Source organism: Phyllobates terribilis, unplaced genomic scaffold (genome assembly GCF_046119375.1).
Source record: "Phyllobates terribilis strain yellow unplaced genomic scaffold, ASM4611937v1 Scaffold_9__5_contigs__length_417890890, whole genome shotgun sequence".
Lineage (NCBI taxonomy): Eukaryota > Metazoa > Chordata > Amphibia > Anura > Dendrobatidae > Phyllobates > Phyllobates terribilis.
Genome location: NW_027362769.1, coordinates 150,707,890 through 150,722,019, shown reverse-complemented (window position 1 = coordinate 150,722,019; position 14,130 = coordinate 150,707,890). Strand labels below are relative to the sequence as shown.

The 14,130-nt window shown below is 46.0% G+C and overlaps 1 protein-coding gene across 2 annotated transcripts in view; it reads left to right on the top strand.

Annotated features, from left to right (window-relative positions):
* Window positions 1-10,816, top strand: part of LOC141160888 (protein mono-ADP-ribosyltransferase PARP15-like) — a 71,751-nt gene extending 60,935 nt beyond the window's left edge. The window contains exons 10-13 of one of the 2 annotated variants that reach the window (XM_073645693.1): window positions 4,813-4,858; window positions 5,592-5,737; window positions 9,695-9,869; window positions 10,138-10,816. In XM_073645693.1, the coding sequence (XP_073501794.1) occupies window positions 4,813-4,858; window positions 5,592-5,737; window positions 9,695-9,869; window positions 10,138-10,454 (684 nt within the window). In that variant the 3' untranslated portion in view covers window positions 10,455-10,816. The remainder of the gene's footprint in view (window positions 1-4,812; window positions 4,859-5,591; window positions 5,738-9,694; window positions 9,870-10,137) is intronic. The other variant, XM_073645692.1, reaches the window with a different exon arrangement.
* Window positions 10,817-14,130: the final 3,314 nt, after the last annotated feature.

Sequence of the window (14,130 nt, the reverse complement as noted above, 5' to 3'; positions counted from 1 at the left end):
GCGGGTGGATTTTAGGTGTAGGACCATAAGTGAGGCTCTATTTGTGGCTATGTATATCTTGTTATGATACCTCCTTCCAGCCCCCATGTATATGAATATACATACAATTCTCACAGTGTTCCCTTGTGCGATATAAATGCAATTGAATATAATGATGGATGTGATATCTGCACCCTGTGGCGACAACTGGTGTCTGTTCTTAATTATGTTTTAATTATCTATGTGTAATTTCTTTTTGACATATGTTGTGCCACCGAAGTCCCGTATGACTTTAATGATCTTTTTCTCAATAAAGTGATTTTCTATTTTTCCAATATATTGGCCATACATTCGTAGTATTTCTTGCTTCGGCACCTCGGTATATATTGGTAAGGAATATTGCCTAGTAGTATGGAGTAATGAGAAAGGTCAGGCTGGGGTGGAGAGAGAATGGTCGTATGTGAAATCAGTCATTGTATAATAGTGTTCTCTAGCCCCTTGCAATGTTCATGAGACTTTACAAAATAGGGAATACTTCATGCTTCCAGTAGAGTGGTCTATTCTCCTGCATGGGGCGCTCCTCTGATTGTTTGTACTAAAGCCTCCTACCTGCCGACTCTATATTAATCGGTACTGCTAAGCACAGTCAGTGGCCAGGATCACCATATGAGGTCATCTGAGGTCTGGGTGTTGAAGTTTGGGTGCTGTAATAAGGACCTAAGATGCGAGAATCTTAGAATTTGTCCAATGGACGAAGACATAACTGTTCACATTAGAAACGAGTGAATCTTTGCCAGGAGATTCAATTCTCACCTAATCAAAAGTACTCCAAAGCCTCCAGTTGCCCTGAGAAGATGTGTGTAACTCACGCATTCTTCTAGGACTCTATCAAAGTTCCATTCAAGGTTTTTAGCACAAACACACCCAAAGTAACCGCAACAAATATGGCTATGAGCAAACAAATGGTAACTGGAAGTTACCATCACAAACTAATCATTTTCACTGCTGTGCAGTCACACACTATCTGTACAGTTTCTCCAATGTTTTATGGCTTTCTCTCCCTATATCTATTGCTGATCTGTGACGTCCTTTTACTATCCAGATTCTCCATAAATGGTTGCTGCATTCCTTGCTTCTGCTTTTATACAGGCTACTAGCTATTGAACCCGTTCTACGCCCGGGTGGCGAGCATTTTTATTGGTATATGGTCTCCTATGCTGGTATGTGCTGCCCCCTCCTGGTATTTGTGCTGCCCCCATCCTGTCCCCACCATCCGATCCTAGTATGCATGGCACCCCTCATCCCTATCCTGGTATGCATGGCACCCCTCACCCCCAATCCTGGTATGCATGGCACCCCTCACCCCCAATCCTGGTATGCATGGCACCCCTCAACACCAATCCTGGAAGGCATGGCACCCCTCACCCCCAATCCTGGTATGTATGGCACCCCTCACCCCCAATCCGGGTATGCATGGCACCCCTCATCCCCACTCCTGGCATGCATGGCACCCCTCACCCCCAATTCTGGTATGCATGGCACCCCTCATCACCAATCCTGGTATGCGTGGTACTCCTCATCCCTATACTGGTATGTGTGGCACCCCTCACCCCAATCCCGGTATGCATGACACCCCTCACCCCCAATCCCGGTATGCATGGCACCCCTCATCCCCAATCACGGTATGCATGGCACCCCTCATCCCCAATCCCGGTATGCATGGCACCCCTCATCTACAATCCCGGTATGTATGGCACCCCTCATTCCCAATCCTGGTATGCATGGCAACCCTCATCCCCAATCCCGGTATGCATGGCACCCCTCATCCCCAATCCCGGTATGCATGGCTCCCTCATCCCCAATCCTGGTATGTATGTTACCCCTCATCCCCAATCCTGGTATGCATGGCTCCCTCATCCCCAATCCTGGTATGCATGGCACCCCTCACCCCCAACCCCGGTATGCATGACACCCCTCACCCCCAACCCCGGTATGCATGACACCCCTCACCCCCAATCCCAGTATGCATGGCACCCCTCATCCCCAATCCCAGTATGCATGGCACCCCTCATCTACAATCCCGGTATGTATGGCACCCCTCATTCCCAATCCTGGTATGCATGGCACCCCTCACCCCCAATCCCGGTATACATGGCACCCCTCACCCCCAATCCCGATATGCATGGCTCCCTCATCCCCAATCCTGGTATGTATGGTACCCCTCATCCCCAATCCTGGTATGCATGGCTCCCTCATCCCCAATTCTGGTATGCATGGCTCCCTCATCCCCAATCCAGGTATGCATGGCACCCCTCATCCCCAATCCTGGTAAGCATGGCACCCCTCATCCCCAATCCTGGTATGCATGGCTCCCTCATCCCCAATCCTGGTATGCATGGCACCCCTCATCCCCAATCCTGGTATGCATGGCACCCCTCATCCCCAATCCTGGTATGCATGGCTCCCTCATCCCCAATCCTGGTATACATGGTACCCCTCATCCCCAATCCTGGTATGCATGGCACCCCTCATACCCAATCCTGGTATGCATGGCACCCCTCATCCCCAATCCTGGTATGCATGGCACCCCTCATCTCCAATCCCAGTATGTATGGCACCCCTCATTCCCAATCCCGGTATTCATGGCACCCCTCATCCCCAATCCTGGTATGCATGGCTCCCTCATCCCCAATCCTGGTATGCATGGCACCCCTCATCCCCAATCCTGGTATGCATGGCACCCCTCATCCCCAATCCTGGTATGCATGGCTCCCTCATCCCCAATCCTGGTATACATGGTACCCCTCATCCCCAATCCTGGTATGCATGGCTCCCTCATCCCCAATCCTGGTATGCATGACACCCCTCACCCCCAATCCCAGTATGCATGGCACCCCTCATCCCCAATCCCAGTATGCATGGCACCCCTCATCTACAATCCCGGTATGTATGGCACCCCTCATTCCCAATCCCGGTATACATGGCACCCCTCACCCCCAATCCCGATATGCATGGCTCCCTCATCCCCAATCCTGGTATGTATGGTACCCCTCATCCCCAATCCTGGTATGCATGGCTCCCTCATCCCCAATCCTGGTATGCATGGCTCCCTCATCCCCAATTCTGGTATGCATGGCTCCCTCATCCCCAATCCAGGTATGCATGGCACCCCTCATCCCCAATCCTGGTAAGCATGGCACCCCTCATCCCCAATCCTGGTATGCATGGCTCCCTCATCCCCAATCCTGGTATGCATGGCACCCCTCATCCCCAATCCTGGTATGCATGGCACCCCTCATCCCCAATCCTGGTATGCATGGCTCCCTCATCCCCAATCCTGGTATACATGGTACCCCTCATCCCCAATCCTGGTATGCATGGCACCCCTCATACCCAATCCTGGTATGCATGGCACCCCTCATCCCCAATCCTGGTATGCATGGCACCCCTCATCTCCAATCCCGGTATGTATGGCACCCCTCATTCCCAATCCCGGTATTCATGGCACCCCTCATCCCCAATCCTGGTATGCATGGCTCCCTCATCCCCAATCCTGGTATGCATGGCACCCCTCATCCCCAATCCTGGTATGCATGGCACCCCTCATCCCCAATCCTGGTATGCATGGCTCCCTCATCCCCAATCCTGGTATACATGGTACCCCTCATCCCCAATCCTGGTATGCATGGCACCCCTCATACCCAATCCTGGTATGCATGGCACCCCTCATCCCCAATCCTGGTATGCATGGCACCCCTCATCTCCAATCCTGGTATGCATGGTACCCCTCATCCCTATTCTGGTATGTATGGTACCCTTCATCCCAATTCTGGTATGTATGACCTCATCCCAGAAACCTGGCATGCATGGCACCCAATCCCTCATCCTAGTATGCATGGCACCCCTCATCCTTATCCTGGTATGCATGGTACCCCTCATCCTGGTATGCTTGGCACCCCATCCCTTATCCTGGTATGCATGGTGCCCCGCATTCCTATCCTGGTATGTATGGTACCCCTCAACCCTATTATGGTATGCATGGCACCCCTCACCCCCCAATCCTGGTATGCATGGTCCCCTCACCCCCCAATCCTGGTATGTATGGTCCCCTCACCCCCCAATCCAGGTATGCATGGTCCCCTCACCCTTCAATCCTGATATGAATGGTACCCCTCATCCTGGTATGCATGGTTCCCTCACCCCCCAATCCTGGTATATGTGGTACCCCTCACCCCCCAATCCCGATATGCATGGTCCCCTCACCCCCCAATCCTGGTATGTATGGTCCCCTCACCCCCCAATCCTGGTATGCATGGTACCCCTCACCCCCCAATCCTGATATGCATGGTCCCCTCACCCCCCAATCCTGGTATGCATGGTACCCCTCACCCCCCAATCCTGGTATGTGTGGCCCCCTCATCCCTTTCATGCTGTACACACATACAAAAAAATAAACACTTATATTCACCTTTGTTCTATTTGCTCCAGCGCTGCTGTGTCCTGTTCTGCCGGGGGCGGAGTGCGGCGCCAGAGCACCACGCTGTCACACCCACAGCTCTTAATGGCTAATCTGCATATTAATTAAAATGCTTATTTTTTCAGGAATGTAGCAGATATAAAGATATCAAAGCATTTAGATTTTACAGACTTGCGTGCCCATATATGAGTTTTGGTGAGATTGATGTTACTGACGGATTCCCTTTAACTAAATATCTGGGCATTTAAACTGACTACACAGACTAAAATCCATATCTGTATATTCGGTGTAATTGGAGCACAGTCTGTGCATTTAAACATGACACGATATTGATAGATATTTACGTTTTTTTCCAGACACTTAAACAAGAAGAAACTAAGTTGTTGGAGCATCATGCACAAGGTATATATGATGACTTTTTTTTTTTACAAATAATATTTAGTATAAATTACAATCGTTCCAAAAAGGCTACTTACCTGCAGATATAGAGTAAATCTGCAGGAAAAATAGCAATAAAATCCTGTCTAGCCACCTTACTGAGGAAGCGGCTTCAGGAGAGAATAACGTTTTATTCTCCCTGCAGCCGCTTGTTTCGAATCATCGGGGTGGTAAAGGGGGCGGATACAATCACAGCTTGCTATACTGTGAGTGCGGTTGTAATCATTCCTGGCACAATGATTGACAGCCTTCTCTAAATTGTTGGTATATGTGTGTGCATGCAGAGCAGGCTGTCAATCAAAGTGCCTGGGAGTGATTACACTCACGGTATAGTGAGCGGTAACCGCCCCCTGCATCGCCCCAATGATTGGAAGTGAGCAGCTGCTGGTAAGATATAACTTCAATTTCACCCTGTAGCAGCCGCTTTAACTTTATTTTCCTTCAGATCAAACCTTCATCTGCAGGTAAATAGCATTTTCGAACATGACAGGTTCCCTTTAATACATAATATATCTTGATAGATGGGTAGAGTAGGTATATACTGTTTTGACATTTTTGGTATATATCTTTCTCCAAAATTTCTTGCATATCATGATAATAATTATTAAGTTACCGATAATTTAAAACATAATAGCATTGTGACTATGGCTAACTATAGAAAATCTAACATATTCCATTTCTTTTTTAATTGCTCCAGTAACAATTAATTTTCCATCAACGTGGACCGATACTGGAAAAAACGAATTTCAGGAAGTGACACTGACCGAAGGGTCCTCAGAATACTTCACTGTGAAGAACAAATTCACTACAACTGCATCACCTGATGTATTTGAAGTCCTCGAGGTTATCTAACACTTACCTTACTTACACTATATACACACCAACTGGACCCTTTAAATGCTACTGTCAGTGAGTGATAGCGGCATATAAATTGTTAAACAGCAATGATCTGAGCAACCTCCAGTTGCTTTTGTATTGTCCAATTGCCGGATGTATAACACATTTGGCATCTGTCCAGTATGGAGCAGGCTCAGCTCCTGAGCCTGCTGCATATACTCGCACCCTGACTATGATGTACTATTAAGTTATGTGTGTGAAGGGCTTAAAATAAATGTTTTTATTGTTGCTATGATGATTGACTACATTTTTAATCAGTTTAATGGATTACATTATAGCTTGGTGGACACAGCATATAAAAGGGTTTCCTAACGCTAATTTGGAATATATACGTATCTTCTTTGTAAATTTTAAACATAACACATATGCAAATTGCCTCTTCAGAGAGAAAGAGGACTAGAACTGTATAGCGCCACCTGTTGGAAGCAGCGATCCGTCAAGTCACTATCGACCCTTTAACGAGCCTTGCAATATGACTTAGGATAAAAGCCAAATCAGAATCTCCATTTGCAGACACAGTGTTTAGGGGTATTGCCCCTCGTCAGTGCAAAGTATGAGATCTGATTTGGTGAGACGCTTTGGACTGACGTCTAAGGGGTCACCTAGCCAAGTCAAATCTCATACTTTGCACTAATGAGGGGTAATACCTCAAAACACTGTGTCTGCAAATTAAGATTCTGATTTGGTTTTTAGTCTATGTCAAGTATTCCACAGCGATGACACCGGGGAGATCACACAATATCTCACCGTGCCATCACTATGTCAGTGATTTCGTCCGGAATCATGAGCACACGATCCTACTTAGGTATCGGCAAGCAACCAGTGAGAGTATGGCATCACACCTCTGGATGATTCCAATGCATGGAATATGTCTTTTCCCCCTGTGTGGTGTAACATCCCTGGCGGCGTGCTTGCATTGTGCACCACCTCCCACTATGCAGGATCGCAATCTTACCCTTCAGTCCAGTCTGCAAACCTTGCTCCTGTTCATGCTGTGTGCATGCCTCTGGTCTGATTGCTTAGGGCGGCGGCCCGGTTACTTCCTGATTCTTATAGCTGCTGTGGGCACACTCCTAATGTGTCCCCAGCCTATTGCTGTGAGTCACTGGATATTTAAACCCACTCCACCCAGAAGGAGGTGCCTGAGCAACACTATCATTCAGTGTGCTCCTTCGCCTCTGAGTTGCCAGGTCTTGTTCTGTTTCTTGTCTGTTTCGCCACTCTGGGGGCCGTATACCCAGACCTGTTATCTGTGACTTCTAGTCTCTTCCCACCATCCTGGGGGCAGTATGCCCAGGCCCGTTATCTGTATCTGTGACTTCTAGTCTGTTTCCGCCACCCTGGGGGCTGAGTTCCCAGGCTCGTTACTTTACCTTGTTCCTGGTTCAGTCTCTGTCTGAACAGGGTCCTAGCTCGTTACCTGTTTGTCTCTATGTCCGTACCTTACCTTTTCCTGCAGTGTCTGAACCTGCCCCTAACTCCAACTCGTTGTCTCTGTTTGTCCTTTCCAGTCTGCTCCATGTGAACAGAGCCCTGTCCTCTCTGCCTGCACTTTCTGGCCTGTTCTGCTCTGCTTACTCACCGCACCCGCGGTTGGCCTGCTTGCTCACCGCACTTGCGGTTCCGCCCTGCTCTGTCTTGTCCACCACACCTGCGGTTTCGCTGTTTGCTCACCGCTCCGGCGGTTTCGCTCTGCTCTGCCTTGTTCACTGCTCCGGCGGTTCCTCTCTGCTCTGCCTTGTCCACCGCTCCGGCGGTTTCTCTCTGCTCTGCCTTGTCCACCGCTCCGGCGGTTCCTCTCTGCTCTGCCTTGTCCAACGCACCTGCGGTTTCGCTCTGCTTGCTCACCGCTCCGGCGGTTCCTCTCTGCTCTGTTTTGTCCACCGCTCCGGCGGTTCCTCTCTGCTCTGCCTTGTCCACCGCTCCGGCGGTTTCGCTCTGCTCTGCCTTGTCCACCGCACCTGCGGTTTCGCTCTGCTCCGCTTGCTGACCGCACCAGCGGTTTCGCTCTGCCTTGTCCACTGCTCCGGCGGTTCCTCCCTGCTCTGCCTTGTCCACCGCTCCGGCGGTTTCATTCTGCTCTGCCTTGTCCACCGCACCTGCGGTTTCGCTCTGCTCCGCTTGCTCACTGCACCAGCGGTTTCGCTCTGCTCTGCCTTGCCCACCGCTCCAGCGGTTCCTCTCTGCTCTGCCTTGTCCACCGCTCCAGCGGTTTCGCTCTGCTCTACCTTGTCCACCGCACCTGCGGTTTCGCTCTGCTCTACTTGCTCACCGCACCAGCGGTTTCGCTCTGCTCTGTCTTGTCCTCCGCTGCGGCGGTTTCGCTTTACTCTGCTTGTCTACCGCATCTGCGGTTCTGTTCCTGAATCCCAGTCTGTGCTGGACCCTATCCAGTCTGTGCTCCAACCTGCTAGTACCTCCCTGTCTGTCAGAGGCAGTGTTAGAAAAAATATACAAAGATTTTACAAAGGGAACATTAAAAGACATAAGCAGTTACACAAAATAATAAGGATTAATGAAGAAACTGACACTATAAAGATCGCTGCGACGATTCAATATAGGTGGAGGGGAGACACTCCGCTTAAACCGTTATTGAACAGGGTCCTCCGCTATGATAGACATATACTCCCGGGCAAAGAACCTTGATCAATCTTCCTTCGGCTCTCTTATGCCGAGGGGGAAGATCAGCCCACACACCCCTGTGACGACATCATGTGGGCTCGGCTCCACCCTTCATGTCTGTATTAAAAAACTCTAAGTTATGGGATAACTTATCGCACGTTGAAGCCCAAAAGTGATACCATAATTTGTATTATGATTTTACCTTCATTTAGAGATCACACATGACGTATTTGCGACCCGTCATTCTGGTGCTTTTGTGCTACGGCTCCATGCGGGGTTTTACAGTGACAGGGAAATATGCATATTGCTCCTTGGCTGACCCTGCCACCAAAAATATAGGTCCCGTTGTTATCGGAGTTATGGAACTTACAATATTCCATATGCCGTAACGGAGTCGGCGTGTCTATAGATTTTCTTTTGAAACTCGGGAAGCAGCTTCCACAGTTACACGTAAATTCTTGCAAGCCTGCGGTTTAATCACCCCCTGCCTTTTCCAGGGGAAATCTACTTGCATTTTAAGTAGGCTGGTGGCAACTATTTGGCCAGCATTTGTGCACAAGGCCTTACTCATGAGTGTGTTAATTGGGGCTTTGTGCTGAGATTTTTATGGAGACAGCTCTTGTACTGACAAGTGGTGAGGGGGGCTTCAGGGGAGAGAAATGGTTAATATTTCCCTGACATTAATATCTTCCTAACAGCCTAAGTCCTATTGCAAGGCTCGTTAAAGGGTCGATAGTGACTTGTAGGATCTCTGCTTCCAACAGGTAATGCTATAGAGTTCTAGTCCTCTTTCTCTCTGAAGAAGCAATTTGCATATTTAATTTCTCAGAGGAGCATTGCACGGTGAATAAACGTCCTTACATTGGCATGCTAGAGCCGGTATGTCGCTCTCCACAAGGAGAAATGTTATTTTTTAGACCTCAGTCCAGAGCCTCTCTCCTAGCCAAATCAGATCTCATACTTTGCACTGACGAGAGGCAATACCCCGAAACACCATGTCTGCAAATTGACATTCTGAGTTAGCTTTTATCCTAAGTCATATTGCAAGGCTCGTTAAAGGGTCGACAGTGACTTGTAGGATTGCTGCTTTAATTTCCCAGAGGAGCATTGCATGGCAAATAAGCCTCCTTACAGTGGCATGCCAGAGCCGGTATATCACTTTCCACAAGGAGAAACAATACCCTTTAAACATAACACTTATAACTCAAAAGTAGTAAAACAGTGATTAAAAATCTAACACTAAATGCATAAAACAATTTATAAATCTATTTATTTTTATAGATAAAAAGGATTCAAAATGAAAAATTATGGAAGAGCTTCACAATTAACAAGCAAGCAGTAGAGAAAAAGAACCCGGGGAATACAAATGTCCGCCGTCTGTATCACGGCACGTCCTCTGATGTCATAAACAACATTAATAAGGGAGGATTCAACCGGATCTATAATAATAAAAACGGTAAGTGGTCAGGCAGTTGGCCTATGCCCAGAATAGTTAGACAGAGGGATAATTTGAAGCCCCTGGGCCCCGGTGTTAAATCAGTGCCATTTATTATACTGGTATCCTCTCATGTGGCGGAGGACCTTGGGTCCCCTCTGGCACTCGGGCCTGGATGTGACTGCTCCCTCTGCAACCCCTATAGCTACAACTCTTTAATGGTATAATAAAAACTTCTGAAACTTATCAGGACTGAGTGGAACTAATATTATCACATTAAACCCAATAGGAATAGCATGTGGAACTGGAACGTACTTCTCCAATGGGTCAAATTACTCTACTAGAGACCCATATTCTGTCCCTGACATCGATGGAAAAAAACACGTCTATCAAGTATCAGTGCTGACTGGACGGTACTGTCGGGGAAATCAGAGCTACAAAGAGCCACCGCATATCAAAAATGACCCTAATGGAGACCGCTATGATTCAGTGGTGAACGGCCATGATAAAAAATACTTTGTTGTTTTCTATGACAATTACGCTTATCCTGAATATCTGATCACTTTCAAGCGCCTCACGCAACAGGCTTTTCTCAATCATAATTAAGAGTTGGGGAGAGAATCTGAACCACTTATTTGGGCAGCAAATTTTAATTTTTGTAATTTCGCTCTTCCAAGATTCTTAACTTTTTTTTATTTTTTGTTCTTGCAATATTCATAACTTTTTTATTTTTCCCATCCACATCGCCGTACGAGGGCTTGTTTTTTACGGTACAAGTTGAAGTTTTGTCCAACACCGTTCACTTTACCATGTAATGAAAGGAAAAACAAGAAATAAAAATCGACATTGGGTGAGATGGGGACATAGTATTCAATTCTGCAATTGTTGGGCTTCGCTTTTACAGCGCTAACTGTGCGGTAAAAATGATCTAGAAACAGAATTTCCTGGGCAATCAGGTTACGTCAATACCAACCTTGTATAGTTTTTTTTTTTAATATAATTTTTTGCTAAAAAATTAGTTTTATGTTGCCATTGAGTTATCTAATAATCTGTCAGTGAGCTCACTTTTTTCTGATCTTCTCTGTGCTGATTTAGGACCACATCAAAGTTGAAATTAACTTTGTTATCGTAAAGCAACTGAGATGAACCCAGTAGAAAGAGTGTAGCGTATGTGTTCACACTCGGTTTTGTTTTGCTAAATTTTTGGAGTAGAAAGTCTTCAACTCTCCAATCAAAATCATGGTATTTGAATTCCTCGTCATTATTGAAAAGTTTGTGCTCCAAAAGTTCAGCAAAAAAAATAAGCGTAAACAAACCCAAAGATTATGTGCACTTGATGTCTTTTTAAGGCGGACTTAAAAAACTCAGTGGGCTTGCCTGAGTTTATAAGATGTTGTATGCGCATACCCTAAGAGCTATAAACTCTTTCATCAGAACAAGTTCACTGACGAATCCTTGGTTAACTCATTCAGCAGCTAGTTACATGCAGGAAAACAAAGGGGCCGATCCATCAATTCAGAAAACTGGTGTAAAAGCTTTGAAAAGACAAAGATTTTTGTGCAATGCAGAGTTACGCAAAAATGTTGCGGCTTTTGACATTTCCCGCATGAAATAGCTCCACCGGCGGAGCAGAGCAGCAGAGGGACAGGGTCGTGGCCATACCCACCAAATTCATTAAAAATGCCAGCGTTTTGTATACTAGAAATGTTAATCCAGTAGTAGATGTGGCGCACAGCACAGAGAAGAATGTGCCAAACTCATTAAGTGGTGTGAGCCCCAAAAACCTTCTAAAAGTCAAATGGTGCAAAATTTTTAATGCATTCCAAATACAAAACTGATTTTTAGCCCAAAATACAGGTACTTGAAGAAAAAAAAAAGAAGGCCCCATAGGTGTCAATATTAGAGATGAGCGTTGTTCGACTCGAACTGTTCGCCAATCTCAAATTCGAGCTGTTTTGGGCGGTGTTCGAGCCGTTCGGCGAACACGAACGATTTGAGAAAAATTCGGCTGTTCGAGGTTATGTTCGATAACTGTTCGTGCACCAAAATCATAACTGGATTTTTTCTCAGTAATGATGAAAATTAATGTTAATACGCAGTTTGAGTGTACAGCGGGGCGGGGGAGGGGCAGGGGATGGATCTCTGCAGGAACAATGAAGATCTCCATTTTTTTTTCTCTTTCCCGCATTTACAGTGGGGAGGTGCAATCTGTCAGCCTATCAGCAGCGCACACACGAAGCGAAGTGCTTTTTTTCACACAAGCAAGGGCATGTGTCATTGGCAGTGTATGTCACATGTCCTTGCCCTATAAGACCCAGCCATTTTCCCCGTCGCCACCATTTTCTCACTGCTGCAGCTGCGTGTTAGACGGCACCGCTGCTGCTGTGTGCGCTATACCTTGTTAATTTCAAGCCAATTTTCGCACAAATCTACAGATAGCTTGGGAGTAGGGAATAGTTGTGATTGCAGTCCTTTTAAGTACTAGGTTACAGCATTTCCTACGACTTTTATCAGGCAGGTCTGTGCTCTTAAATAGATAGATTGTGGGAGTAAAGACTAATTGTAATTGCAGTCCTTTTCAGGACTAGGTTACATCAGTTCCTATCAGTTTTTGCCAGGCAGGTCTGTGCCAGTGCTGTGCAAGTTTTTTTCACAGCATTTGGCTGAATCTAGCAAAGCTAATCCTTTTTGGCCTATTGCAGAGTGTGTTAGTCAGTGGAGTAGCCTATCTGTGTTGCAAGATATACCACCTGTGTATAGAATACCAATTTTTTTACTGCACCTAGTGAAGTAAAATCTTTTGGGCATAGCATCATTCTATTAGTCCATCTATACTGACCTCCATCAGGTTGCAAATTGAATATAATTTTTTTCTGCATCTAGCTCTGAAAAAATATTTGGCCTTCTAGCAGTGTGTGGGACTTTCTCTATTAGTCCATCTATACTGACCTCCATCAGGTTGCAAATTAAAAATAATTTTTATCTGCATCTAGCTCTGAAAAAATATTTGGCATTCTAGCAGTGTGTGGGACTTGTTCTATTAGTCCATCTATACAGACCTCCATCAGGTTGCAAATTGAATATAATTTTTTTCTGCATCTAGCTCTGAAAAAATATTTGGCCTTCTAGCAGTGTGTGGGACTTGTTCTATTAGTCCATCTATACTGACCTCCATAACGTTGCAAATTCAAAATAATTTTTTTCTCCATCTAGCTCTTAAAAAATATTTGGCCTTCTAGCAGTGTGTGGGACTTTCTCTATTAGTCCATCTATACAGACCTCCATCAGGTTGCAAATTGAATATAATTTTTTTCTGCATCTAGCTCTGAAAAAATATTTGGCCTTTTAGCAGTGTGTGGGACTTGTTCTATTAGTCCATCTATACTGACCTCCATAACGTTGCAAATTCAAAATAATTTTTTTCTCCATCTAGCTCTGAAAAAATATTTGGCCTTCTAGCAGTGTGTGGGACTTTCTCTATTAGTCCATCTATACTGACCTCCATCAGGTTGCAAATTAAAAATAATTTTTTTCTGCATCTAGCTCTGAAAAAATATTTGGCCTTCTAGCAGTGTGTGGGACTTTCTCTATTAGTCCATCTATACTGACCTCCATCAGGTTGCAAACTGAATATATTTTTTTTCTGCATCTACCTCTGAAAAAATATTTGGGCTTCTAGCTGTGTGTGGGACTTGTTCTATTAGTCCATCTATACTGACCTCCATCAGGTTGCAAATTGAATATAATTTTTTTCTGCATCTAACCCAGCCAATAGTTTTGGCCTAATACCACAGTTTGGCCACTCAGCTCTGCTCGGTTCCCATCCATTGTTTTTTTGTGCAAACAACTCCAGAGTTGTGAATTAGTTAACCACCAAAATGAGTGGAAAAAGGCCTGCTGCTGGTGGAAAGGGGAATAGGTGTGTTGGGAAGGGGAAAAAAGGTTGTGTCCGTGGGGTAGGTGTTAAAGCAACAGTAACATCTGCAGAAGAAAGACCATCTTCCAGCCAAACTAAAATGTCTACTTCTTTTAGCGGACAATGTGATAAGATCCCTTTCTTATGGCCACGCCAATCGCTACAAATTCCAGATGAGGCACAAAAACAGCAGGTGCTTCAATGGATATCAAGTGCTCCTTTAAGTGGGCTCTCCTCCACATCAACTTCAACATCACAAATACTCCAGTCCTCAAAGGTGTCACCCCAATCGCACTTGCTTCCTCACAGCTCCCAAATCTCCAGCTGCCCGTCTGAGTATGAGGTAGAACAGATAGTTGAGTCTGC